General features: G+C 37.7%; 2 protein-coding genes across 6 annotated transcripts in view; one reads left to right on the plus strand and one right to left on the minus strand.

Annotated features, from left to right (window-relative positions):
• The window catches only part of RAD51B (RAD51 paralog B), a 612,705-nt gene extending 591,781 nt beyond the window's left edge, over positions 1–20,924 (minus strand). For 3 of the 4 annotated variants that reach the window (XM_033109074.1, XM_033109075.1, XM_033109073.1), the window contains exons 1-5: positions 20,850–20,924; positions 17,679–17,764; positions 16,488–16,601; positions 12,451–12,567; positions 157–293 (exon numbers count right to left, since the gene is read on the minus strand). In XM_033109074.1, the coding sequence (XP_032964965.1) occupies positions 157–293; positions 12,451–12,567; positions 16,488–16,601; positions 17,679–17,762 (452 nt within the window). In that variant the 5' untranslated portion in view covers positions 17,763–17,764; positions 20,850–20,924. Of the gene's footprint in view, positions 1–156; positions 294–395; positions 491–12,450; positions 12,568–16,487; positions 16,602–17,678; positions 17,765–20,849 lie in introns of all 4 variants that reach the window. The other variant, XM_033109076.1, reaches the window with a different exon arrangement.
• A 1,052-nt stretch (positions 20,925–21,976) lies between these two features.
• Positions 21,977–24,550, plus strand: part of ZFYVE26 (zinc finger FYVE-type containing 26) — a 59,007-nt gene continuing 56,433 nt past the window's right edge. Inside the window, exons 1-2 of one of the 2 annotated variants that reach the window (XM_033107934.1) lie at positions 21,977–22,109; positions 22,615–22,891. In XM_033107934.1, coding sequence (XP_032963825.1) covers positions 22,698–22,891 — 194 coding nt within the window. In that variant the 5' untranslated portion in view covers positions 21,977–22,109; positions 22,615–22,697. Of the gene's footprint in view, positions 22,110–22,614; positions 22,892–24,550 lie in introns of those variants that run through there. The other variant, XM_033107935.1, reaches the window with a different exon arrangement.

Here is a 24,550-nt window from a genome sequence, read left to right on the forward strand (position 1 = left end):
TCTGTGTCAATTTTAAAAGGAAAATTCTTTTAAAACAGTATTTAGCATTCTGCGCTCTCAAAAATAAGGTAAATGTTAACTTATTTGAAAACGTTACATGCTATATATAAATTACAAAACTAAAGTATTAGAATGGAAAATAATAAAATCTCCTACCTTTCAGCACTAAATGCTGATTCTGTGTCAATGTACACAACAGCTCCTTCTAATCCTCCCATGTTAGTGGGTAATGTGGCCAAAACACTCATCATTATACAAAACTGAGTTTTTCCACAACCTGGTGGACCTGTAATCTAAAAAAAAAAAAAAAAAAAAAAAAACTTATTTGTATAAACATCACAAGCTAGTCAAAGTAAAATCCTTTAAGAACTTGCTACAGACACAGTCAAACTAGCCTGGGTTCCCAGAGAAAACATTCTAATACATTCACTGTAAATAAAGAATTAACTTCTCCCTTGTTCATCTGGAATGGTACTAGTCATGTACCATCCTTTAGAGAAATGAGAAAATCGTCATTAAAATCATCCTCTGTGTTCTTTAGTTCAGATGAAAAACTTTGGTTAGAAAAGGCTGGAGGATTCATTTTATACATTCACAACTTGGAGGTCTATACCTTTTCCTCATTAGACATTATAGAAGAATCTTGAAAATATTTAAGTGGCTTTAATAATTAGTTTAGCATTTACTATGAATTGGCCTTTTAGAACGATTTTGTACTAGTCCCCTTAAAAGCTACTTTGATCTTTATTCTTTTTTTCTTTAATTTTTTTTTTCCCCAAGTCAAGTTGTTACCCTTTCAATCTTAGTTGTGGAGGTTGCCGTTCAGCTTCAAGTTGTTGTCCTTTCAGTTTTAGTTGTGGAGGGCGCAGCTCAGCTCCAGGTCCAGTTGCCGTTGCAAGTTGCAAGGGGCGCAGCCCACCATCCCTTGAGGGAGTGAACTGGCAACCTTGTGGTTGAGAGCTCACGCTCCAACCAACTGAGCCATCCAGGAGGCAGCTCAGCTCAAGGTGCCGTGTTCAATCTTAGTTGTGGGGGCTGAGCCCACCATCCTTTACGGGACTCGAGGAGTTGAACTGGCAACCTTGTGGTTGAGAGCCCACTGGCCCATGTGGGAATCAAACTGGCAGCCTTCAGAGTTAGGAGCACAGAGCCCCAAACACCTGAGCCGCTGGGCCGGCCCTTATCTTTATTCTTAAGAGTAAAGTATTTAGGGGTGAAGGGTACTGATGTATACAGTTTGCTATCAAATTGTCCAGAAAAAAAAAATGTGTGTGTGTGTGTGTGTGTGTGTGTGTGTGTGTGTGTGTAGAGAGAGAGAGAGACAAAGCAAATGTAACAAAATTCAACAATTGTTGAATCTAAGTGATTCACACTTTGAAGTGTGTATTTTGACCTTTTTGTTGGTAAAAAGGTTTGGTATTTTGAAATTATAAAATTTAAAACCAGAGGGCATATATGGAGAGGAACAGGAAATAAATCACAAAATACTCGAGCTCACCTGAAAGTACTTAACAAATATTATTTTGAAAATGTTAAAAATATTCCCTTTGAATATCTGCTATTTGTCATACTGGCAATTGCATCCAAAATTTAAGAACCAAAACATTATCCCTTTTGAGAAAATAGCACTAACGAACAATTTTTCATAATAGGAAGAGGGAAAAGAGGAAAAGAAAAGGAGAGAAAAAAATCTCTGGTAGAGATGAAAAAATTCTGAGCTATGACTGAGACATACTGTAGATATGAAAAAACTGTCTCAGATACATCATGAAGTAGAAAAAAATGACAAGGGATGATCCATGCATGAGTCTAAATCATTTAGGCCAGCAGCTCTCAAATTTCAGTAAGCATTAGAATTATTTGGCCAGTTTGTTAACCAGAATCTCTGGTTCAGCAGCTTTGAGATGTGGCCTAAGAATTCACATCTCTGATTAAGTTCCCAGGTGATATTGATGCTGCTCTACATTTTTGAGAACCACTGTTTTGGAATTTAGACTAAAGCTAAACTTCATGTATCAAGCCTCAACATTAAAAAACAGAAGCTCACAAGTTAGAAACGATGTGCTGATTTATGATCTCTTAAACAGTGATTTAGACTTTACAGGTAAATAATTGCTACTACCAATAATAGTTTGCCAAATCATGAGTGATCAGTGAAATAGGGTCTCCAAACTTCTTTGATTACATACTCTGACCAAAAAAAAAAAAAGTAGTGTGGTCCTCCAATATATCCATACTTATATTATATATATACTATTTCATTAATATGTCCTATATACTATTTCATTAATATGTCCTATACAGTAATAAACATACATAAAATAGGGATAAAAAAATAAAAGATTACAAGCATTTAAAAAGTTTTATATCTTAGTTGTATAGATCTTTTCACTCTCATAAAAAATAGATTAGTACTTTTAGTGGAGCTATGATAATAATGAAAATAAATAAAATTATATTGTTTCTTAAATATGGACAACTATTTTGCAATTTAATGACTGAAATGTCAGGTCCTAAGTTCTGCTTGTTTCAGTACTTAGTTGTAATGGCTGTATAGGTGAGAAAGGGATAATTGCAAAAATGCAAGGACTGAAATTAAAGAAATATATCATATGTTGTACTTACTAAATCACTACTTTCATTTTTCACTAACTTCCATCAGCTAGCAAAAGTTTTTATTGAATTTTGGCTAATAAATTTCTATTTTCCCTCATGTCAATCAATTGTTTTTGGAAACTAATCAAAGATACTGCATTTTTACATTTGTAACAATTGGTTTAAAAAGCAACTGCAACTCTTTATTTGGAAGATTTTCAACAGTATAGAAAATATTGTTACCAGTTTTTTAAAGTGTGCAGATAGCAAAATTTTCATTAGACACATATTATCTCTGAAAACAAAAATCACATTATGAAAGAAAGATTTCTAAGGAGAACTAACTGACTCTGGGTGGTGAACACACAATGGGATTTATAGATGATGTAATACAGAATTGTACACCTGAAATCTACATAATTTCACTAAAAACTGTCACCCCAATAAATTTAAAAAAAGAAAGATTTCTAAGCAATGACTTTCAAAACACTCTGTATTTTAATCTCTGTCTTGAAAAAGGCAATTACTTTCTCATTCATTGTTAAAAAACATGGCCTGTACTTTGAAGGAATGGAGTAAGTGTGTTCCATTGGTTGGTTGGCTAGTTGTCTTTTTTTTTTTTTGTTAAAAAACATGGCCTGTACTTTGAAGGAATGGAGTAAGTGTGTTCCATTGGTTGGTTGGCTAGTTGTCTTTTTTTTTTTTTTTAAAGATTTTTTTATTGGGGAAGGGGAACAGTTCTTTATTGGGGAACAGTGTGTACTTCCAGGACTTTTTTCCAAGTCAAGTCGTTGTCCTTTCAATCTTAGTTTTGGTGGGAGCCATTCAGCTTCAAGTTGTTGTCCTTTCAGTCTTAGTTGTGCAGGGCGCAGCTCAGTTCCAGGTCAGGTTGCCGTTGCTAATTGCAGGGTTCCAGGTCAGGTTGCCGTTGCTAATTGCAGGGGGCGCAGCCCACCATCCCTTGTGGGAGTCGAACCGTCAACCTTGTGGTTGAGAGGACATGCTCCAACCAACTGAGCCATCTGGGAGCTCAGCGGCAACTCAGCTCAAGGTGCCGTGTTCAAACTTAGTTGCAGGAGGCAGAGCCCACCATCCCTTGCAGGAGTCGAGGAGTCCAACCGGCAACCTTGTGGTTGAGAGCCCACTGGCCCATGTGGGAATCGAACCGGCGGTCTTTGGAGTTAGGAGCACGGAGCTCTAACCGCCTGAGCCACCGGGCGGGCCCCTGACTAGTTGTCTTTTAATCTGTGATGAAGCATGTAACATAGCCACTTGTCATACAAAAAAGTTCAGCAAATTAGACATGTCTTGTCATTTTTTAAAAAAATGCTTCATCCATCTTTAAATTCAACAACTCTTACAATCTTTGCTGTGAAATAACCAAAGATGTTCTTGTGATTTAAATGAATTTCATGGTCACAGCCCATCTCACTACAGAGTACAGAAATTCTACACTTTGCCAGCAGGTTTTTATAAAAATTAACATTAATACCATCGTTTGGCACTCTTCACACATCTGACATCTAGATTAAAGTTAAATTTCATTATTTTTTCAGGCTTACTTAGTGGGTTAAGACATTTCAACATTAATAATTTTTAGCTTCAGATAGTTTACCTCTGAATTCTAGCAGCCAAACCACAAAATTTCAAGTTGTGTTTAGTTCCCAGGTTCAGCTCCAGTGGTGGTTAGAAAGAGAGAACATGCCAAACCAGAATAGTCTAAGTTATTTGCTTCTTGGAAACTCAGAGTGAATACAACTTTTACACACAGAAGACATCAGTAAAGTACAATTAGCTTCATATAGTTAGGGCCTGAGTTTCAACCTGCCTGAGAAATGTAAAAGAACTGAAAGAAAAGAAACAAAAGTGAAGATCACTGAAATATCAACAAGGAAGCAAATATTAATTGGTTAAAAGAGGAAAGAGAATTATTCCCAAGAAAATAAAATCTAATTGTACTAAAGTAAAAATGGAACCTAGTCATTTTAATCTTAAATGTGATTAAGTGATTGAGATGAATGTGAAACCCAGATCTGTTGGAACCTAAAATCTGACCAAGTTAATTCTGCCCATGTTCAAGATCGGGGCAACATGATGGGGCAACCAGCCAAGCCAATGCTTCGCAGAAGACAATTTAAGGACTGCCTGGTTCTGATCTGAGAAAAGAGCATGTTGAAACTTCACATTTTTTTAATGACCACCTCCAAGTCCCCACCCAGCATCTAACTACTTGTCTCCATTTGCTCTACAATTATGTAGAAACATGATGAGATCTTCAGAGCTGCAGAATTCATTTTAAAAATAATTAACTCTCTAAATCCTAAAACAAAACAAAACAAAACAAAACGAACAAAAAGCAAACAGTCTCAGAAAGGCCAGGGAGCATTGTGCTTTATGAAAGAAACCTTGATCTTAAATTATATCAACATGTGGGAGATTTTATATTTTAGATTCTCTCCACCACTCCTTCTTATTTCATATTAACAACTGCTGTTTTTTGAAGTAAATGGGAAGGGAGAGAAAAAGGAAGAAAGGGGAACAGAGCAGGAAAAAAAACAAGAGAACATGGAAATGACAAGTGCCCCAAATTTCACAGTTAAAAAAAATCAAACAGTATCAAGCGATATAGTCATTCATTTAACAATCATACAACATGTGCCATATAAAAGACTCTACAAAACTTTACGGAGAAAGATACTTATTTCTAAATCAGTTAGTAAATGAAAAATTAGGAAGAATGATCCAATCAACCGCATAGGCTAAACTCCTATATTAGGAAAGAGGCCTGATTATCCAGCCTTTTAAAACACTGGGTAGGATAAACAAATCATGTCAGCGGATTATATTCAAGGAACACCAATTAGAAATCCCTCTCTAGTTTTCCTACTGCTGCTGTTGTACATGGAGCTGACCTGAACCTGAATGCAGCTTAAAGGAGATGAGACCCACCTTGACCAACCTGCCGACCTATGTACAAGAAAAATAAATGTTTGCTGCTGCTATTGTCAGCAGAGTAAGCAACTCAAATTGAGTAATTAAGCATTTACGTCTTACACTTCACTGTTTATGCATTTCTATTACATGCCAGGCCCTTGTAGGCATTTGAATTTACAACCCCTGCCTTAGTATCTCCTGTGATCTTGTAGACCACAGCTAACGCTGCCAACGACGCAAAAAAAGAACTGCAATATTCAACCGTTCTGAAAACTTAGGATGCCAAAATAATACTCTGCCTCTACCTTTTTTGGTACAGGATAGTCACTTCCAAAGCAAAACCACCTCACTCAAGGAGGACAGACACCTTGTCTCCTTCAATCATGAACAAAGCATAAAAATGACTCTCAGAAAATACAAATAATGTAGAACTGTGCTATATTGTTTCTCATTATTCAGGGCAAGTATCTGGGTATAATCATCACTCTTAAATGTAGTAAAGATTTGGCAGTGCTTCCAGGGTTTACTCTTCCAGAGGTGCTCTTGAACTAAGACACGCAGATGGAACATATCTTTTTGTTGACCTGAGTTTGGGCCAGTTCTCTAGTCCTACAATCTCGGGATTACACTTTGAAAATACCTTTTTTGATAACCCTTAAATACAATCTTAATTGTACCTAACCACATTAGCATCTTTATCATGAATTCTCAGGGGTGATACTAACCGCAAGGGTGAAACTTGGTTTTGACTGGAGAGGGGGGTAATTTTACTCTTTTTGTATCTATATAAAGCGCAGATATACACACAATACATAAATTTATATACAGTATATCTGTGGCATTAAAATCTCATGGTGGGGGGAGGGGGTGATAAAGGGGAAAAAATGTCTAAAAAGCTCCTTAAGGGGTGGTAATGAAAAAAAGATTGAGAAACACTGATCTGATCTATATTATCTCATATGGGAAGTCTACCATTACGTGGTTTGATCTCCACATAATGTAAACTTTTACAGTTTAAACTTCAAACATATTTTACTACCAATATTCAGTCCTAACAGATGCAGAATTATCTGCTTATATATCCCTCAAGTAAGGAACTTGATGTGCTTGGAGAGTGGGACAAAGCCCTGCCGCTCCCTTCCATTACTGCTCCAGCAGAGTGGTTTCTCTTTGATTTCTCCTCTGCTGCTTCTGCTTTTGGCATGAATAGCTCTTCTCTAGTTCCCCTTTTAATCTTGGTGCTGTAACTGAGTATACACACATTCAGTGAAGTTCACATAAATCAAAAGTGATGATAAATAAATTACAGAATACTGAAGCTAGAGTCAGGAAAAAGTAGCTATAAAAATGACAGCAGAATGTTTCCAGATTCATTCTTCCTCACTCAGTCATCTCCAGACCTAGTCTAGTTTATTCAACCAGTTGCCTTACCTCTCACCTGCACCAGATCTAACCTGATATCTGGGATTCTAGGTGTGACCTTTTAACCAGAAACAAAGATCATGCAATGCAATTAATTAGACACCTCCATTGATATCTGGATTAATGCTCTATTGCTATGTAACAAATTACCAGAAACTTAATAGCTACAAACAACACCCATTTATTGCGTCACAGTTCTGTAGGTTATCAGTCCTGATGAGCTTGACTGGGTTCTCAGCTAAGTCTCACAAGGCCAAAATGAAAGTGTAAGCTGAGCTAGACTCCTATCCGGAGGCTGCGGGGAAGTATCTACGTCCAACCTCATTCGGTTGTTGGCAAAATCCTGCATTTGTGGGTCTGCGCTCCCTGCTTCCTTTTTGGCTGTCATCTGAGGGCCACCTACATTCCTTCTCACATGGTCCGTTCTATCTTCATGTTTTGAATCCTCACATTTTGAATCTTTCTGGCTTCCCCTTCTTTAGCCAGAGAAAGCTCACTGCTTTTAAGGCCCATAGGATTAGACTGGAATAATCTCTCTATCATAAAGTCAATTGTGCCATATAATATACCATGAACATGGGAGTGATATCATATTCACAGATTCCAGGGATTATAGCAAAACATCTTTGGGAGGCCATTTTAGAAATTCTGCCTATCATGAGGTCTCTGGGAAGGGAGAGGTAATAAATTAAAGTTTTTTTAAAAATTACATGCATATGCACACACACGCACACACACATATATGCATACATACATATATAGTGATAATTTCTTTTTTTTTAATCTTCACACAAGGAAAACACCAAGGTCAAACAATTTTTCAGGCCAGTTCTACCAAATTTTCAAGAAACAAATAATTCTAATCTTCTATTGCTGAATATAAAAAAGAGATATTCCACAACTCATTCTACCAATTAACTCAAAATAGATCACACAAAAATTAACTCAAAATAGAACATAGACTAAATGTAAAACCTAAAACTATAAAACTCTAGAAGAAAACATAGCTTCTGTTTCCCTGGCTAGACAAAGAATTTGTGGAGATGACACCAAAAGCATAATCTATAAAAGAAAAAATTGATAGATTGAATGACACCAAAATTAAAAATTTCAAAAGCTACCACTAAGAAAATGAGACAGTCACAGATTAGAAGAAAATAATTGCAAATCATATATCTAATAAAGGACTTGTACGCAGAATATATCAAGAATTTTTATAACTCAATAACAACAAAACAACCAATTACAAAATTGGCAGGACCGGCCCCGTGGCTCAGGCGGTTAGAGCTCCAGGCTCCTAACTCCGAAGGCTGCTGGTTCGATTCCCACATGGGCCAGTGGGCTCTCAACCACAAGGCTGCTGGTTCAACAACTCGAGTCCCGCAAGGGATGGTGGGCTCCGCTCCCTGCAACTAAGATTGAACACGGCACCTTGAGTTGAGCTGCCTCCCGGATGGCTCAGTTGGTTGGAACGTGGGCTCTCAACCACAAGGTTGCCAGTTTGATTCCTCAAGTCCTGCAAGGGATGGTGGGCAGCGCCCCCTGCAACTAAAATTGAACACGGCACCTTGAGCTGAGCTGCCGCTGAGCTCCCGGGTGGCTCAGTTGGTTGGAGTGCGTCCTCTCAACCACAAAGTTGCCAGTTCGACTCCCGCAAGGGATGGTGGGCTGCGCCCCCTGCAACTAGCAATGGCAACTGGACCTGGAGTTGAGCTGTGCCCTCCATAATTAAGACTGAAAGGACAACAACTTGACTTGGAAAAAAGTCCTGGAAGTACACACTGTTCCCCAATAAAGTCCTGTTCCCCTTCCCCAATAAAATCTTTAAAAAATAAAAATTGGCAGAAGATTTGAATAGACGTTTCACTAAAGAAAATATACAAATAGCTAATAAGCACAAAATCGCTAGTCATCAGGGAAATGCAAATTAAAATGACAGTAGTACCTCGATTTTTGAACGTCTCCATTGACGGACATTTTGGTTTATGAATGCCGTAAACCCAGAAGTAAATGCTTCGGTTTTCAAACATGACTCAGAAATCGATCATGTCACACAGCTTCCGCTCAGTGCAAGATACTGAGGCCTAGCTGTCGGCTGTTTTCGAACGTTTCAGAACTCATGGATTACGTTCGAAAACCGAGGTTCCACTGTACAATGAAATAGCAATGCACTCTCATTAGAATAGCTAAAATCAAAAGGATGATACTAAGTCTTGGTGAGGATGTGGAGAAACAAACCATCATACATTGCTGGTAAGAATGTAAAATGGTACAGCCACTTTAGAAAGCAGTCTGACATTTTCTTACATATTACATATACCCATCACACGAGCTAGTCATTATACTCCTTGGAATCTACGCAAAAAAAAAAAGAAACACACAAACTACATTCACATAAAGACATGTCCTTGAATATTCATTGCAGCATTATTCCTGATAGATAAAAACTGGAAACAGTCCAACTGTCCATCAACTAATGAGTCGATAAACAAAATGTGCTATAGCGATACAATACTATTCAACAATTAAAGGAGACAAACTAATACATGCAACGACAATGATGAACCTCAAAAACATCATGATATGTGAAGGAAAGCAGCCACAAAAGACTATATATTATATGATCCCACTTACATGAAATGTTTAGAAGAGGCAACTTTATAGACAGTTGATCAGTGGGTGCATAGGGCTGAGGATGGGGACGGGGATTAACTATAAATGGGCATAAGGATGATGGAAATGTTCCAAACTGTGATTTACTATAAATTTACTAATATAATTGAATTATACAGTTACAATGGTTGAATTTTATAGTACTGAAATTGTACCTTAATAAAAAAAAATTTTTTTAACAGCCAAATAATTTATGAAAAGGTATTCAAGCTCATTAGTAATTAGGAAAGTGAAAACTAAGATCACAAAGATGAGCAGAAATTAAGAAGTTTGATAATACCAAGGCAAGAAGATATGCAGCAAGAGGAATTCGTGCACATCAGTCATAAGACTGTAAATAGGCACAACCACTCCAGAAAACAATTTGTCCTGATTCTACAAAGTCACACATGTGCATACCCTGTAACCAGCAAATCACTCCAAAGTAGATACCTTAGATGGGAGCCAGACAGTAATATTTTAGGCTTTGTAAATCATGAAGTCTTTGTCACAACTAACTCAACTCTGTCTCGTATACCACAAAAACAGCCACAGATAAAAGGTAAACAAATGAGCATAGCTGTAACGATAAAACTTTATTTACAAAAACAGGCAGTGAGCCAGATTTGACCACTGACAGTAGTTTGCCAATCACTGCCCTAACAAAATCCTATATATGTGATCCAGGAGACGTGCAACTCTTTCCTCAGAACTTGTTTACATTAGTAGCAAACTGGAAGCAACTCAAATGTTCATTTACAGAAGGGATAAATTGTGGCATATTTTCAAAATGAAATACGATACAGCAGTAAAAGTGAATTATACTCTTGCTACCTGCAACATAGATAAATCTTAGAAAATAATACTAAGTGAAAAAAGCGATACATGATTTCATACAGCTCAAAAATAAGCAAAACTAAATAAAATTTTATTATCTCCTATGTATATAGGTGGTAAAAGAAAACTATAGGTATAGGACACTATGGGGGGAAAAGGTAGAGGAATGGGAGAAATTCAAGATGGAGGTTACCTCCCAACAGAAGACAAACAAGGATCAGCGAGGCGTCCAGTTAGTTTCAGTGGTTTTGATATTGTTCTGGTTCTTATACTGGATCACAGTCTCCTAAGAGTTCACAACTTACACTTGCAGGACATATTTAATCTTGTATACATAAAATAGTAAAATTTTGTTTTTTAATAAACAAGTAAACAAAAAAACTCCCTGTATTCAACTGGAAAAATCCCAAAAGACCAAAGAGGCTACCTGTAGCTGAAACAGAAAGTGGAGAACTTGCCATTAATAAGCAGGCAGGGTATTTATATTCCAATTTGTCCAAGTAGGTCACGATAAAACACCTACATGACTTGGAACTACTGCTTGGAGTCAGAAAAATTGATAAAAACTAAGTGAAAAAGAATTGAAAATTATTCTAAAACTTAAAAAATAAGTAGTAGTTGCTCGTTAATCTTCCTTACGTTCAATTTTTTGCTATTTAAATAAGTTTATTACTGCGGATCACTATTGTTATTAACCTATTCCATCACAGGTCCAACTAGATACCAAGAAAGATTCGATAAAATAGGGTTCTGGCACCATCTGGTGGCAGTACCTGCAACAGCAGATTCTCTTTTTTTTCAGACTCATTCATTCATTCACCAACTATCTAATAGGCAACTACTAGGCATAGTACACACACATTTTTTACTCTTTCTTGAAAGACTGGAAATAACATAAGGCGTAGCATCTAAAACAGAATTTTAGATCTTCAAGGAAAAAAACCTACAGTTAAATGTATGACAATCAAAATGTAAGAGTCTGCTCTTGTTTAGTTTACTTAAAGTATCTATTCCCCTGGAACTCTCAGGCAAGAAGTCCCTCAGGAGTGTGCTGGTAAATATAATCTATCGAGTCACCACATCAGGACCAGGAAGCACACCAATGCAGTCTTCAAGGAAAAGAACTGTGGTGGTTGATAAATGTCCTCAAATACTTGACACTTCTTTCAAAGGGCACAGCCTAATTTCCCTTTCCTTGAACATGGGCTGGAATTAACAACTCTCTTCTAACGAAGAGAATGTGGGAAAAGTAATGATGTATAACTTCCACATATAATCACCAAAGGCATCGGCACTTCCGTCATGCCTTCTTTTGGATCACTTACTCTGGGGGAGGAGACTCAAGCAGCCTTTGGAGAGCCCGCTGGGGAAGAACTGTGACCTCCCCTCAACAGCCAGCACCAACTTGCCAGCTGTGTAAAGCGAAACCCCTTGGAAGTACCGACCAGTCCAAACAAGTCCTCAGATACTGCATCCCTGGCCAATATCACCACGATAAGCCATTCCCAGAGAAACAAAATCAATAAATGTTTATTATTGTTTTAAACCACTTAGTTTTAGGGTAATTTGTTATGCAACAATATATAACTAATATCTATCACTTCCTAAAACCAAGTTTTATCTGCAATAGGGAGTAAAAATAGCTCACATCAGTTTAATACTACAATTTGCCCACATGCTAATAAAATTTCAAATTTTCCTTCCTAATACACTAAGTAGTAATCCTTTTCTAATTCTCCCAAACTGTTTCATATTATTTCAAAATATTCACCACATTCTAAGTTCATTCGAAAAACAGCAACCTAAGCCAACCAATCAGTCAGCAAGGATTTTTTTGAACATCTTTTTGCAGAGCAACTGTACTAGGTACTAGGTGGAGAACCATGCCTTTGAGGTGTTCATAATTTAATTCAGATTAACATCCATGAAATATATGTTTTTTGACTAAATTTTTCCTCCTGGCTCTGAAGGTGACAGATCCATGAAAGAAGTTCTGGAACGTAACTTTACCTCTGTGAGGGATCCGCAAGCCACACCACCATGCAGGGCTTCATCCAAAGCAGAAAGCGTTGTGGATAAGAATGCTGGCAAGAGAGCAGCAGACCTTTGCATCTTTATCTCATAAGCCTGAACAAGAAAAAGATTAAGTTCTTTTCAACCTCCGTATCTATTTGAAAACACACACCAACTACAAACCTAAAATTTTAGCAGCTGGAACCCAATTCCATCTTTTTCCCTTCTATTATTTATTTGTTCAACAAATATTTACTCTGTGCCAGTGACTGAGCTAGATTATGGGGATATGATTTAACAGACAGAGCCCCTGCCTTCACAGTACTTACAGTCAACCATTAGGGCTAGAAACTGGGCAATTACTATACAGTTAATAAGAGACGTTGTGATAGGGAAAGTGAAGATGTAGGGACAGTATATCTGATCTGGATTTTGTGATCCAGTAAGGCTTCATGGAGGAGCTGGATGTCTAAGCTAAAATCTGAAATAGCTGTTAGGCAGGCACAGGAAATGTGTGTGTTCCTGCCAAAGAGATAGAAGGTACAGAGAAAGGTCAAGAAGCAAGGAACGAACAAAAACTAAAAAAAAAATAGAGTTCATTTAGAACAGTTGACAGATGGAGTGTGGTGGGGTTGTGGCAACTGATGAGGCTGGAGAAATGAGCAGGGGCCAAATCATGAAGTTTGGCTTTAATCCTGAGAGCAAGAACGAGCAACATGATCAAAGCTGGTTTCTGAAGAATAGCTTGAAGGTATGTGTGGTAGGCTGAGAAATGGACACCCCAAAAGATATCCACATCAAATCCTTGGAACCTGTGAATAGTACCTTTTTTGTAAGAAGGATCTTTGCAGATGTGATTAATGTGATTACATGCCCACTAACAATGTATACGCTGCAATCTCTACCATTAAAAATTTCATTTTTATGAATGAAATGAAACTATAAAAATTCATTCATTCACCATATATTCACTGTGTGCTTACTGCATGCCATACACTATGACTGGATGTGGGAATACAAGGGTAAACCAAACAGACACAGTTTCTACCCACTTAAAGTCTGAAGTTTAATAAATATATGTCTTAAATCCAAGGTTCTTCTGCTCTGTGAGGATGTAGGAAGACCAGAATATTAATATTTATGAGCCATAAATGTGCCCCTCTTGTCTAATCTTTCTTACTGAATACTTATTTCAGTTAAACCATGGATTACCATAGAATTTTTTAAGGCTACATTCAGGCACATAAAATAATTAGAAAAGCTAAGATTAAAGTCGCATGGTTTGCATCTGATTCAGAAGTACCTGAATATTGTCTACAATCCATCATCAGGCAAAATATAGGTGGGTATAGGGATCTGTCAACACTGAAGTGCTTCATTTGTAAACTGTAAGTGTACTTACTAGAATAATCAATTTGGTGACTCTCAAAAATAAATAAATAAATAAAATGAACTAACAAAACAAGCCTTCACAAATTATAGTATGTGCACAAATGAGACAAAGTAATACTGTGATAGGCCATTCCACCAGTTTTTCTTCTACTTTGGCGGCTGCTGCTTCTCAGATTCATCATTGTCTATTCTCATCTTTTAAATGTTGGCTTCACTCAGGATTTGGTCTTGGGTACATACTCTCTAGGCAATTGCTCATCCAGTCCCATGGCTTTTACGATTCCATTTACACGGATGACTCCCAAAGGCATACTTCCAGGGCAGACTGCCCCTTTGAGCTCCATGTCCATATACGAGTATGTAACAGCCTACTTCACATCTCCACTCAGCGTTTCACATGCACCTTAAATTCAACAAGCACTAAACTGAATTTATGATCTGCCTTCCTCAAAGCTGACTCTCTCCCAATACTCCTTACCTCAGGAAATGGTACCACCCAGTTTCTCAATGCAAAAATCAAGGAATCATCGCTGACACTTTTCTGTACCTTACCACCACTCACAGACAATCACCGAATGCTACCCAGTCTACCTCCTAAATATCTCTCATAGTAATTGACATTATACCATCTGCATTAATACCACACTAATAATCCATGTCACAATCACATTCTGTCCGGAATGTAGTAACAGATACCTAACTAGTCTTCACAAATATTTTCTTCCTCCTTTTCAATCACTTGTCTATGTTCAAGACTGAGTTTTTTAAAACACATATTACAATATACTTTTATGGCTTCTCATTGTTCCCGGAATAAAGCCCAAAATCCTTAACATTGTCTGCAGGTCCTACTGCCATGACTCCTGCTTACTTTTCTGACATCATCTCCTGCCATCCTCTTCCTCACTGCTACATTCCATTCACACCAGCTTCATTTTATGACCATACCAGCACCCTGTGCTTCTCTTGACAGGGCCTTTGCATCTGCTAGTCCCATTGCCCCACTCCCTCCCTTCCCAACTCCTTTGCTTATCTCTCTCCTATCCATCCTTTAGGTTTTAGCTTAAATATCGCTTCCTTGGGGGAGAACTTCCTGACTCATAAACTAAGTAATGTCCCCTGATACTATGTTTTAATGCTCCTTAAACTTTTCCTTCATAGGACTCATCACTACTACAATTAACTATTTATTTATGTAATTATTTGTTTAATGTCTGACTTCTCCCCTTACATAGACTGTAAGCTATGTGAGGGCAGGAACTTTATCAATCTTGTTCACTACAATCTCCCCAGTACCTGACAAAATACCTGATACATGGCTCACACTCAATAAATATTGGTTGAAGAAATAAATGACTAAATAAACAAATACATGAACAGACAAAAATCTTTCTTGAAGGAATGAACTAAAGCTAAGCCAATGTTGAAGGCAGGACTCAAATCTAAAAAATGCTATAAGAGTGAATGTGCAACAAAGGAGAAAGATGGATTCTTGAATTGGCATGTGGAATGATACTGAGATTGCAGCTGAAGTGGTGATAGAAGTGGAATCTAAAGTTGAATTTCCCACCCATGTTCTCTTATTTAATTACCTAAATAGAAATATGTCATAGTTATTGACCAAATATATAGAAAAATAGATGTCAAATGAAAAGGTTTCCGTGGTGCTTTACAGCCTTCAAAATAGTAACAGGATATTTTGAATCTAGTCACAGAATCATCTCACACTATTTTAACTCTAACTTCTCCCATAAAACAAAGTGAGTGTCCAAAGCTACGAAATCAATAACAATGCTAAGACAAGTGCCATACCCCAACTCCAATTCTAATTCTCCTTCTGCCTTAAGGTATTTCTGCGTTAAGGTATTTTCCTTAGATGACAAGCTAAATCTAAACAAAAGAAAGTATTTTATCTGTTCATTGTTTCAGAAGTCTCAAATGACAATTCCGACTTCACAGAATTGTACCCTACTTTATTGCTCAGTGGTTACCAAATTTCAATATGACATAATAAGGTAAGCAATTTACAAAGCATTGAACAGATTTTTAGGCAGCTCTCATTCTGGGAAAATAATATTTGTTCCACCGTGCATAAAACCTGTATTTTGAAAAGCTAAAGTCATGAGACAGAAAGTATGAAAAAACAGTATACAACTTGATGAGAACTTGTCATAAAAGACTTTAACTCTTCTCAAGAGTAAGGATAAGTTTTCAAGTATTATTTATTCAAGTGTAAGTTCAATATATATACTTTATGATGTAGAGTAAGTGATGATAAAAGTTAGTATTACAGAGACAGGGGAATTCTAAAATTAAAAGCATATTATAATTTAACCATGAAGTCCACAAATCCCGCCCAAATAAAGAGAAAAGTGACCTTTTGAAATATCACTATCAGCTACAGAGAACAAAACTTTCTGTTGCCTTCTCATTCCTATAATTAGAAACTATCCCCCATGAGCTTATAAACTACATAAATTTTTCACATATATTCTCATTAGAGGACTAACTCTGGTGCAAGAGTCAATATTTCTGAGGTACTCGTATTTATTTTTGCTTTTGCTTCATCCCAAAAAAGACTGTAAATATGATAATCATTTCAAAATAAAAATCATAACCAAATCATCATAAAAAAAGTATACCGTTTGCATCTGTGGGGCGCAGGCCCTGCTGACCATGCACAGTAGTTCATGGACACCTTGATAACTAAGGCCAGTCATCTTCATAAGCTCCAGTGGGGAAAGACTTAAGAAGTCCTAAAGAGACACAAAGAGAATATTTTAAATACGTATGTATGTGCGAAGAAGACATTGGAATTAAAAAGAAAATTTCAGTTGATATTGTCCATGTGTAGATAACAGTGAAATGTATTGCAGAGCAAAGATTTATGTGTTCCATATGGTATTCCCTCCTCAATATGCCTTAACTAAAAGATATGACGGTAGTCTTATCTTATAGTTATCCAAGTTAGTTGGCATATACCAGAGGACACACCAAGTAACATCACATAGTAGCAGCAGCATACAACCCAGGTGTATATATACACTGCACTTGTGCCTGAAAGAGTTTGGGTACAAACAGATGCCCAGAAAGTGTCAGGTTGAAATGAGTTTCTCCTAAGCTATATGAGATCATTCAGAGGCAGTATCTGATCACTGAGAGGGAATAAAACTGACTATGCAATGAAATGTTAATTTTCATACTTTTAAGAGGATTTCAAAGTATGAACGTGAGGGTTATTAAATGTATAACAGAGGAAGCAAAGATACCTTTAACACATGAAGCAACTTTTTCAAAATTGCAGTATGTTCTGAAAGTCTGTTTTATTAGGATTAAGTCCTAATCTAAAACCTTTAATTTCATTTAACCCAAAAGAGATTTGCTCACTATTGTGCTTAAAAATATTGTGCTTCTCTATACAGCTCTCTCTCCATCAATAGGAAAATAAATGATCCTATTAATTTCTCTTGCTTTCAAGAGGAATTATCCATTTTGAATACCATTTGAGTCATATTTCTCATGTAACTACAAAATTTCTTCTAAGTAGGTAAAACTTCTCTCAAATCCCCAATGGCACAGGCATACTTCACTTTAGGCCATGAGGATCCTCCCCGACAAAATAGAAAAATATTGAACTTGAATAAATGAAATAATATTTGGAAGTATAACCCAGGGGGCTTGTCTTTTAAAATTAGCCTATGTAGAAACACCATCATTTACCTTTTTTTCTGTAAACCCATATTTTCAAATTTCACATTTAAGAGTTATTAAGGTATACTTAAAATTAATTTGTACTTAAAGTTTTTCATTGGAAAAAATTAAATAAATTTTACCTGACAGGTAACAATCTGATGTCTGTTCAGACGGTCACACAGCTCTTGTGATAAACCCACTCGTCTTAGTTTCCTGCTACCCATGCCTCCAGACGCAGGAAAAAAAAAAAAACCACTTTGTAAAAAACATCAGAAAATAGCATAAGCCAATAGCTGGCTACCATCCAAAACACTCCACAAAATAAAAAATTCTTTGAATTTCTCATGCAAAATGAAATGTATAGTATTTAAAATATTACTGATAAAATAAAGGAAGGCTATAGAATCTAATGGGGAATCTAATAGTAAAATCTTTCTAAATAGGGAAGACAAGTGTTTGTCAAACATGCACACAGAGAAACAAGGCAAGATAAGAATGTGCATTTCACACAATTCTTTGATACTTATATGTATGTAATACCACTTCACATTTTTATAGCATCTTGAGATTTTCAATTCATTTATAAATTTTATTTGGATGTGTAACTAACCTTCAAGGCAGATTTCCAAACAGCTCTCCTAGAAAGTCTTTCCTTTCATTACACTGTATCAATAAATTTATTTAGCATCTACTCTATATCACGCACTGTTGCTTTATATAAATTATTAATCTTCTCAACATCCCTATAAGAAAGGTTATTGGCCCCGTTTTTGCATATGAGAAGACAAAAGCCTGGCAAACTTAGCTACCCTAATATTACCAGAAAAAGTAAATGGTAGGTCCAGAATGTGAGCTCAGAAAGTCTGACTCGGAGGTCTAGCCTCTTAACCACTACACTCTACTACAAGTCCATAATCTATTTAACTTACCCCTTTTCTATAAGTCAGAAAAACATCTGAATCAAATCAGATTGTATTATTCCAGGTGTTATTTCCAAGCTGAATTGTTGTTTATTGTACCAGCTGCCCCATTCCCACACACTATACTAGCTTCTCATATTCCCATATACTATTAAATGTCACTCTAGTTGAATCTCACTGGGGCTAAATAAGGCTCCTGAAATAATCGTCTTCCGAGAGCTAGAATAGAATCACTGTGACTCCCTTAATAATGCATGCAAAGAAAAGGCCATGTATCTCCGAGATGGCAAAATATGTTCTGGGTAGAGTAGAAACAGGAACTCTTCATTGTTCAGGGGATAAAGCAATATAATTATCAAAAAAGAAGTAACATTTTGGAACAAAAATATATACTGAGAATGTAGACAATTATTTCCAATACCATGGCCCAAATTTCTATTTAATATCTAAATTCTCTGAATCAGATTAAACATACGTGTATGTGTGTATCAGATTAACTCTGTGTGAACATCAGATTAAATCTCTCTCGCACGCACGCGCGCACGCGCACACACACACACACACACACACACACACACACACACACACCTCATAAACACAGACTATATCCCTCTCATTTCTCTCAATGGGAATTTGTCATTGTTGACTTGTTTCCCCAATAGAAAGTTTACTAAGTGACATGTGGTATGTCATTATGTAGTGTCTTTACAGATCAGGTAATTCCAGGCAATGACACCACTTAGACTGATAAATTCAATCAAAAAGGAGAACTGTAAACCCAAACTACCTGGACTTTAACAATGACCAACTCTGCTATCTCTGCCTTATTAGGGCCACTCCCACCACTTGTCTGGACTATTGGGTAGCTTCTGGTTACTCCCTGCCTTACTAAAAAAAATCCATTCATTTGTTCACTTTTTAAGCACACACTGTGCTTAGCTCTAGGTACAATAATTTAAGCATATTCCCTCCCCTTTAGCAACTCACAGTAAAGGATGAAAAGAGCTATATACAAAAATAACTGCACTCATGCAATAAGTACTGTTGTTGGTAAAGGTGCTATGGACAAGAAGCCCCAAACTGGCCTGCAAAAGTCAGGTCCGTGCTACAATCCTGCCAGAGATAGCTTCCTAAAAAGTTGCTCCTATCCTGTCACTCTCATCCTTTAAACTGCCCATGGAACCACTAGACCATAGGATAAATTCCACACCTCTTATGATTGCATTAAGACCCTTTATAAATTTGTCTCTTATTTCTCTCTCATTTGCACATCAGATTGCAAGGCTTAGATCCTGGCCTTCCTGGCAGTTACTTCACCTACCACTGTCAGGAAGTTTCCTCATCTGTAAAACCTGGGTAATTTAAATATTTACACCTGTAGGAATGTAGTGAAGGTTAAAGGACTTGGATAATGCCTGGCACATAATGCTCAAGGTTAACAAGCATTATCAATTCATTCAGAAAAAACAGCCTCTGCTGCCTCACATGACCTGCTCTCCAGCCACAACAGTGTATTAGTATAATAGATTATACAAGCGCCATCCTGCCTCCCTGACTTTCCTCGAGAAAGCCTGCCCCCAACTCAGTCTCTTCTCCAAAGTTCTCATCACTTTGTACATATTTGCTCAATAATCTTATTGATGTATTATTATGGCTTGCATGTTTGATTCTTCCACCAGACTATAAGTTTCTGCTCTGTGTTGTGTGCACGCGCTCATGTGAATGGGGAATGAGGAAAGATTTTCAACCCTGTCCTTGTCATCAAGAAAAATCAAGTTAGATGCTAAATGAAAACCGTTAAGTAATAATAACTGCTAATCTTTATTGAGCCCTTATTACGTCCCATACACTGTTCAAACGCTTCGGATATTTTACTCCATTTTACAGATTAACGATACTGAGGCATTGAGTAGAAAAACTTTCGCAAAGTCTAACAGCTAGCATATGGTGAGTTCCGCACCATACGTAGTTCCGCATCAGAGATCTGACTCCAGATTGATTCCTCGCTATCATCTACCTCTCCTTCAACACCACCTGAAGGCGGGCAGACCCTAAACTTCCCCTAATCATGGGCTCCCTTACCTAAACCCCAAACTGCCCGAAGTGGGGGGGGGGGGGCATCAAGAAGCGAAAACATTACCCCAGAATCCCTTAAAAACAGCATTTTTAACAAGGAGCTGCTTCCATGCAATCCCACAAAAAAAAGTCACGAAGCCCCAGATCCGCGGCAGGGTTCTTGGTAAGATCCCTATCGGCATACAGGGGCGTGCCCTGCACCCAAGAGACTCTCCGCTTCCCCGATATCAATACCACGGGCCCAGAGAGGAAGCAGAAAATAATGAGCGCACCCCACGTCCCCACAATTGCCCCCAAGATGAAACTTCCCGGTACCGGCTCTGCAGCATCCAACTTTCAAAGTTTCCCCCACCCCTCACACAGTTCCCCGCGGAAAGCGCCACAAAGCAATAATCGAAACGCTGGTTGGCTCTTCGTCCTGGCAAACATCCAATCAGAAGTGGGCAGAGGCCCAGGTCTGCTTCGCTGCTTGCTGGGAATTGTAGTTTACGCTCTATAATATTATAATAATAAAACTAAAAATTCTAGTTTCTCGATCTAACGATTATCAAAATCTGGTGGAGGAACATCAGCAGGGAGTGTATGAAGCCAGGAGATCTTGCTTGTAATTTTTTCTTTCTTTTTTCACCAGATTTAAAAATTGCTTAATGGACCAGAGATGTATGTTTTCTGGAAATAGAAGAGAATCCACCTATCATAAAAGAGGATTTGGAAGAGAGCTTTTGGGCTGTTTTGGCTTTTTTTTCCCACCACCATTTGGTGAAATAGTTTGGGAAATGCTGAATAAAACTGCTCAAACCGTTGACTCAGTTTCAGATTATTGTATTTGCGAAAAGTTTTTGCTCATTCTTTGTTCTCATCTTCCCTGTGCATAACTCTAATTTATAATCGAGCTCACTGTATCCTAATTATTGACCTGCATCCTCAATAAACTGTGAGCTCCTTGAGGACAGGGATCACATCTTATTCAGCTTCTAAAGCCTAGCACACCGCTGAACTAACGGTTTTGGGTTAATGTGCAAAAAAATGAATGGAGTTAAACAGAAGAAAATAGGAATTCAGAAGGTAGGGTTCTGGGATTATAAGAAGGCCGAAGTGGACAGAATTATATTGAAGGAGGATTCAGGTCTTGCTCTGGTATCCCCAAGGCCTAGCAAAGCACTATCACTAGCTGGCGCTGAGTAAATGCTGACTTCAAACGCTCGAGAGAAAAGAGAGGGGGGGAGGGGAAAGAGTCAAGGAACACAGCTATTCTGCCATCTGCTCCGCCGAACACAGAACGGGAGATGTGGAGAAGAGTTGTCAAAACTGAGAAGGATGGGCCTTAGCCAGGTAGCTGATTTACTCTTGCCGAGCCTTCTTGCTTCCTTTAGACTGGGGAGGTGGCGTCACGTGACCCAAACAAATATGGCGCTTTATTTGCCTCTTTCCTCCATTGACCAATTGGAGTGGCCGCTGTCAATCGTCAGCATCTCCGGCCTCCCGCCCCTGCAACCATTCGATTGGAATCTGTCACCTGACTCGGCTCAAACATGGCTGCGCTGGAAACGCTGTTGCTTTGGGCCCCGGGAGCAGGTGAGTGTAAGGCACTGCAGAGGACGGGGCGCTCTCTACGACCCCTGTAGGGAGCATCCCTGTGCCCCAACCCCCATCGCCCGCCAGTTCGGACACAGATTCATCTCCGGATCTTCAATCCTGTGCCTTAAAGGAAGGCTCAAACTAGGGAGGTCCCTGCTGAATTTCTCATTCTTAAGGAGACGACCACCTGGGGATTTAGAGTCGGACTGGGTATAAAGTTCAGAAGGGAATATGCAAGTGGAGTTACGGGTCTGCAGCCCGGTCTAATATGACAATTAATATTAAATGAATATTGGATGCGCATAGAGAGATGGGATCCACCTCTTGGGGAAAGGTGGAACTTTTCAAAAAAGAAGATACTGACATGTCAAATCAGTCTTTTGACAACCATAATTATGAAAGTAAGTCTCGCCTTTCCCAATCGGGCTAGTACCGGTAGTTGCTAGTTTCTCTAAACATAGCCCCTTTCGTTTCTTCTTACTCTGGTATATACCTTTTATAGGAGGTGCTCCAAGAATGAGAAAATTGAAAATGTGTTCTGCGTAATTCATCTCTTTCTATCTCCCTGCACTCTGTGCTGGGAAAATGCACCATCCATTTGGAGAAGAGGAAACTGCTTCCCAGAAGGAGCTTTTTGGATTTTTCTGTGAGTGCCTTCGGAGAGGAGAATGGGAGCTGGCACAGGCATGTGTACCTCAGCTACACGAGGCACAAGGGGATATCCCAAAGAAGGTGGAAAATATACTTCAGGCGCTGGTGGTGTGTCCAGATCAGCTGAGGTAAGGGATTTCTCTTCCTGCCAGAGAGTCACAGGGCTGAGACACTAGGTTCAATCTTTGGGCTCTGGTCAATGTGCTTCACTCAGCTACCCCCTGAAGAATTAGCAGAGGCAGAGTGTATTTCACATGCTCTGAAATTTTACCTCCATAACACATGCCTATTAATTAGTATTGGCTTTGAATTAATCATCTGCAGTTAAGCCTGGATAACAAATTGTGAATGAAACCACAATTGCTTGTTTATTATCATTAAAGTAGATGGTGGAACTGCATTGAAAATCATTTTCTTTCCCTCCAAAAAAAGCAAACCCTAGGGCCTCTAAAAGAGGGTATATGGGGTCTAACATATGGTGATGGAAAGAGAACTGACTCTGGGTGGTGAACACACAATGTGAGATACAGATAATGTATTACAGAATTGTACACCCGAAATCTATGTAATTTTACTAACAATTGTCACCCCAATAAACTTTAATTTTAAAAAAAAGCAAACCCCGTTCTCCACTTGCTTATGAAATGGAAGATATTGTTGTAGCTTCAACAAAGGACTAGAAGTGAATTCACTTAAAGCTTTTTATTTTGAAATAATTATAGACTCACAAGAAGTACAAAAATAATACAAAGAGTACCTTTCACCCAGCTTCTCCCCATTGTGACATCTCATATAGCTGTAGTCCAATAGCAAAACCAGGAAATTGACATTGATATATTACTGTTAACTAGACTACAGACTGTTCAGTTTTCACCATTTTTTAAATCTGCATTCATTTTTATGTGTGTAGTTCTGTGCAATTTTATCTATGTATAAATTCCTGTAACTACCACTGTAATCAAGATACACAACTGTTTCATGACCACAAAAAAATTCCCTCACTTCCTGGGAATACCTTTTTGTATTTAGATGCTTCCCTGCCCCCTGTCAACCTCTGTTCTCTAAATTTTTAATGAAGTATTCCTGGCAGTGCTAATAACAACTAGTAGTATAGGAGTTAAATGTACTGTTCAGTCTGTCCCTCATTTTTCCTTACTTTGGCAGTTACGTTATACTACTTAAGTATTATATTAGCATGTAAAGAGTGGGGACTTAAGTGATTCTTTTCTTCCTTCATTTTTTTCCCTTAAATTTGGGTTCTAGCCTGTTACTGTCTAATTTAAATTACTAACTTCAAAGAAAGTCTTATAATTTCCTACAACCCTCTTTTTAACATTAGAGTTAAAAATAATTTTTTATCAAGTTCCTTTTTTTCTTTAAGACTACTTGATTCAGTTTCTATTTTCAAGAATATACTTTAGATAGCTTTGCTTTTATGGTTTTCTATATAATACTACTTTGTTTAAAAATAATAAAGACTAGATAAAGAGGTGGAGATAAGATGAAGGCTGTTTTTTATGAAAGCTGCTAGCTTTATTCTGGTCCTAGTTTTATTGATCTGACATATACATTTGAAAATTTCTCATTAGAACATCTTGCCTGTTCAGGATTTTTTTTAATGGATTTCTATGAAATACATAAGCGTATTTTTTTAATTAAATTTATTGGGGTGACATTGGTTAATAAAATTATACAGGTTTTAAGTATACAATTCTATAATACATCTGTATATTGCATTGTGTTTTCACCACCCTTGCCTGTTCAGGTTTAAAATAGACTGAGCAATG

The sequence above is a fragment of the Rhinolophus ferrumequinum genome, chromosome 6 (assembly GCF_004115265.2).
Source record: "Rhinolophus ferrumequinum isolate MPI-CBG mRhiFer1 chromosome 6, mRhiFer1_v1.p, whole genome shotgun sequence".
In the NCBI taxonomy this organism is placed as follows: domain Eukaryota; kingdom Metazoa; phylum Chordata; class Mammalia; order Chiroptera; family Rhinolophidae; genus Rhinolophus; species Rhinolophus ferrumequinum.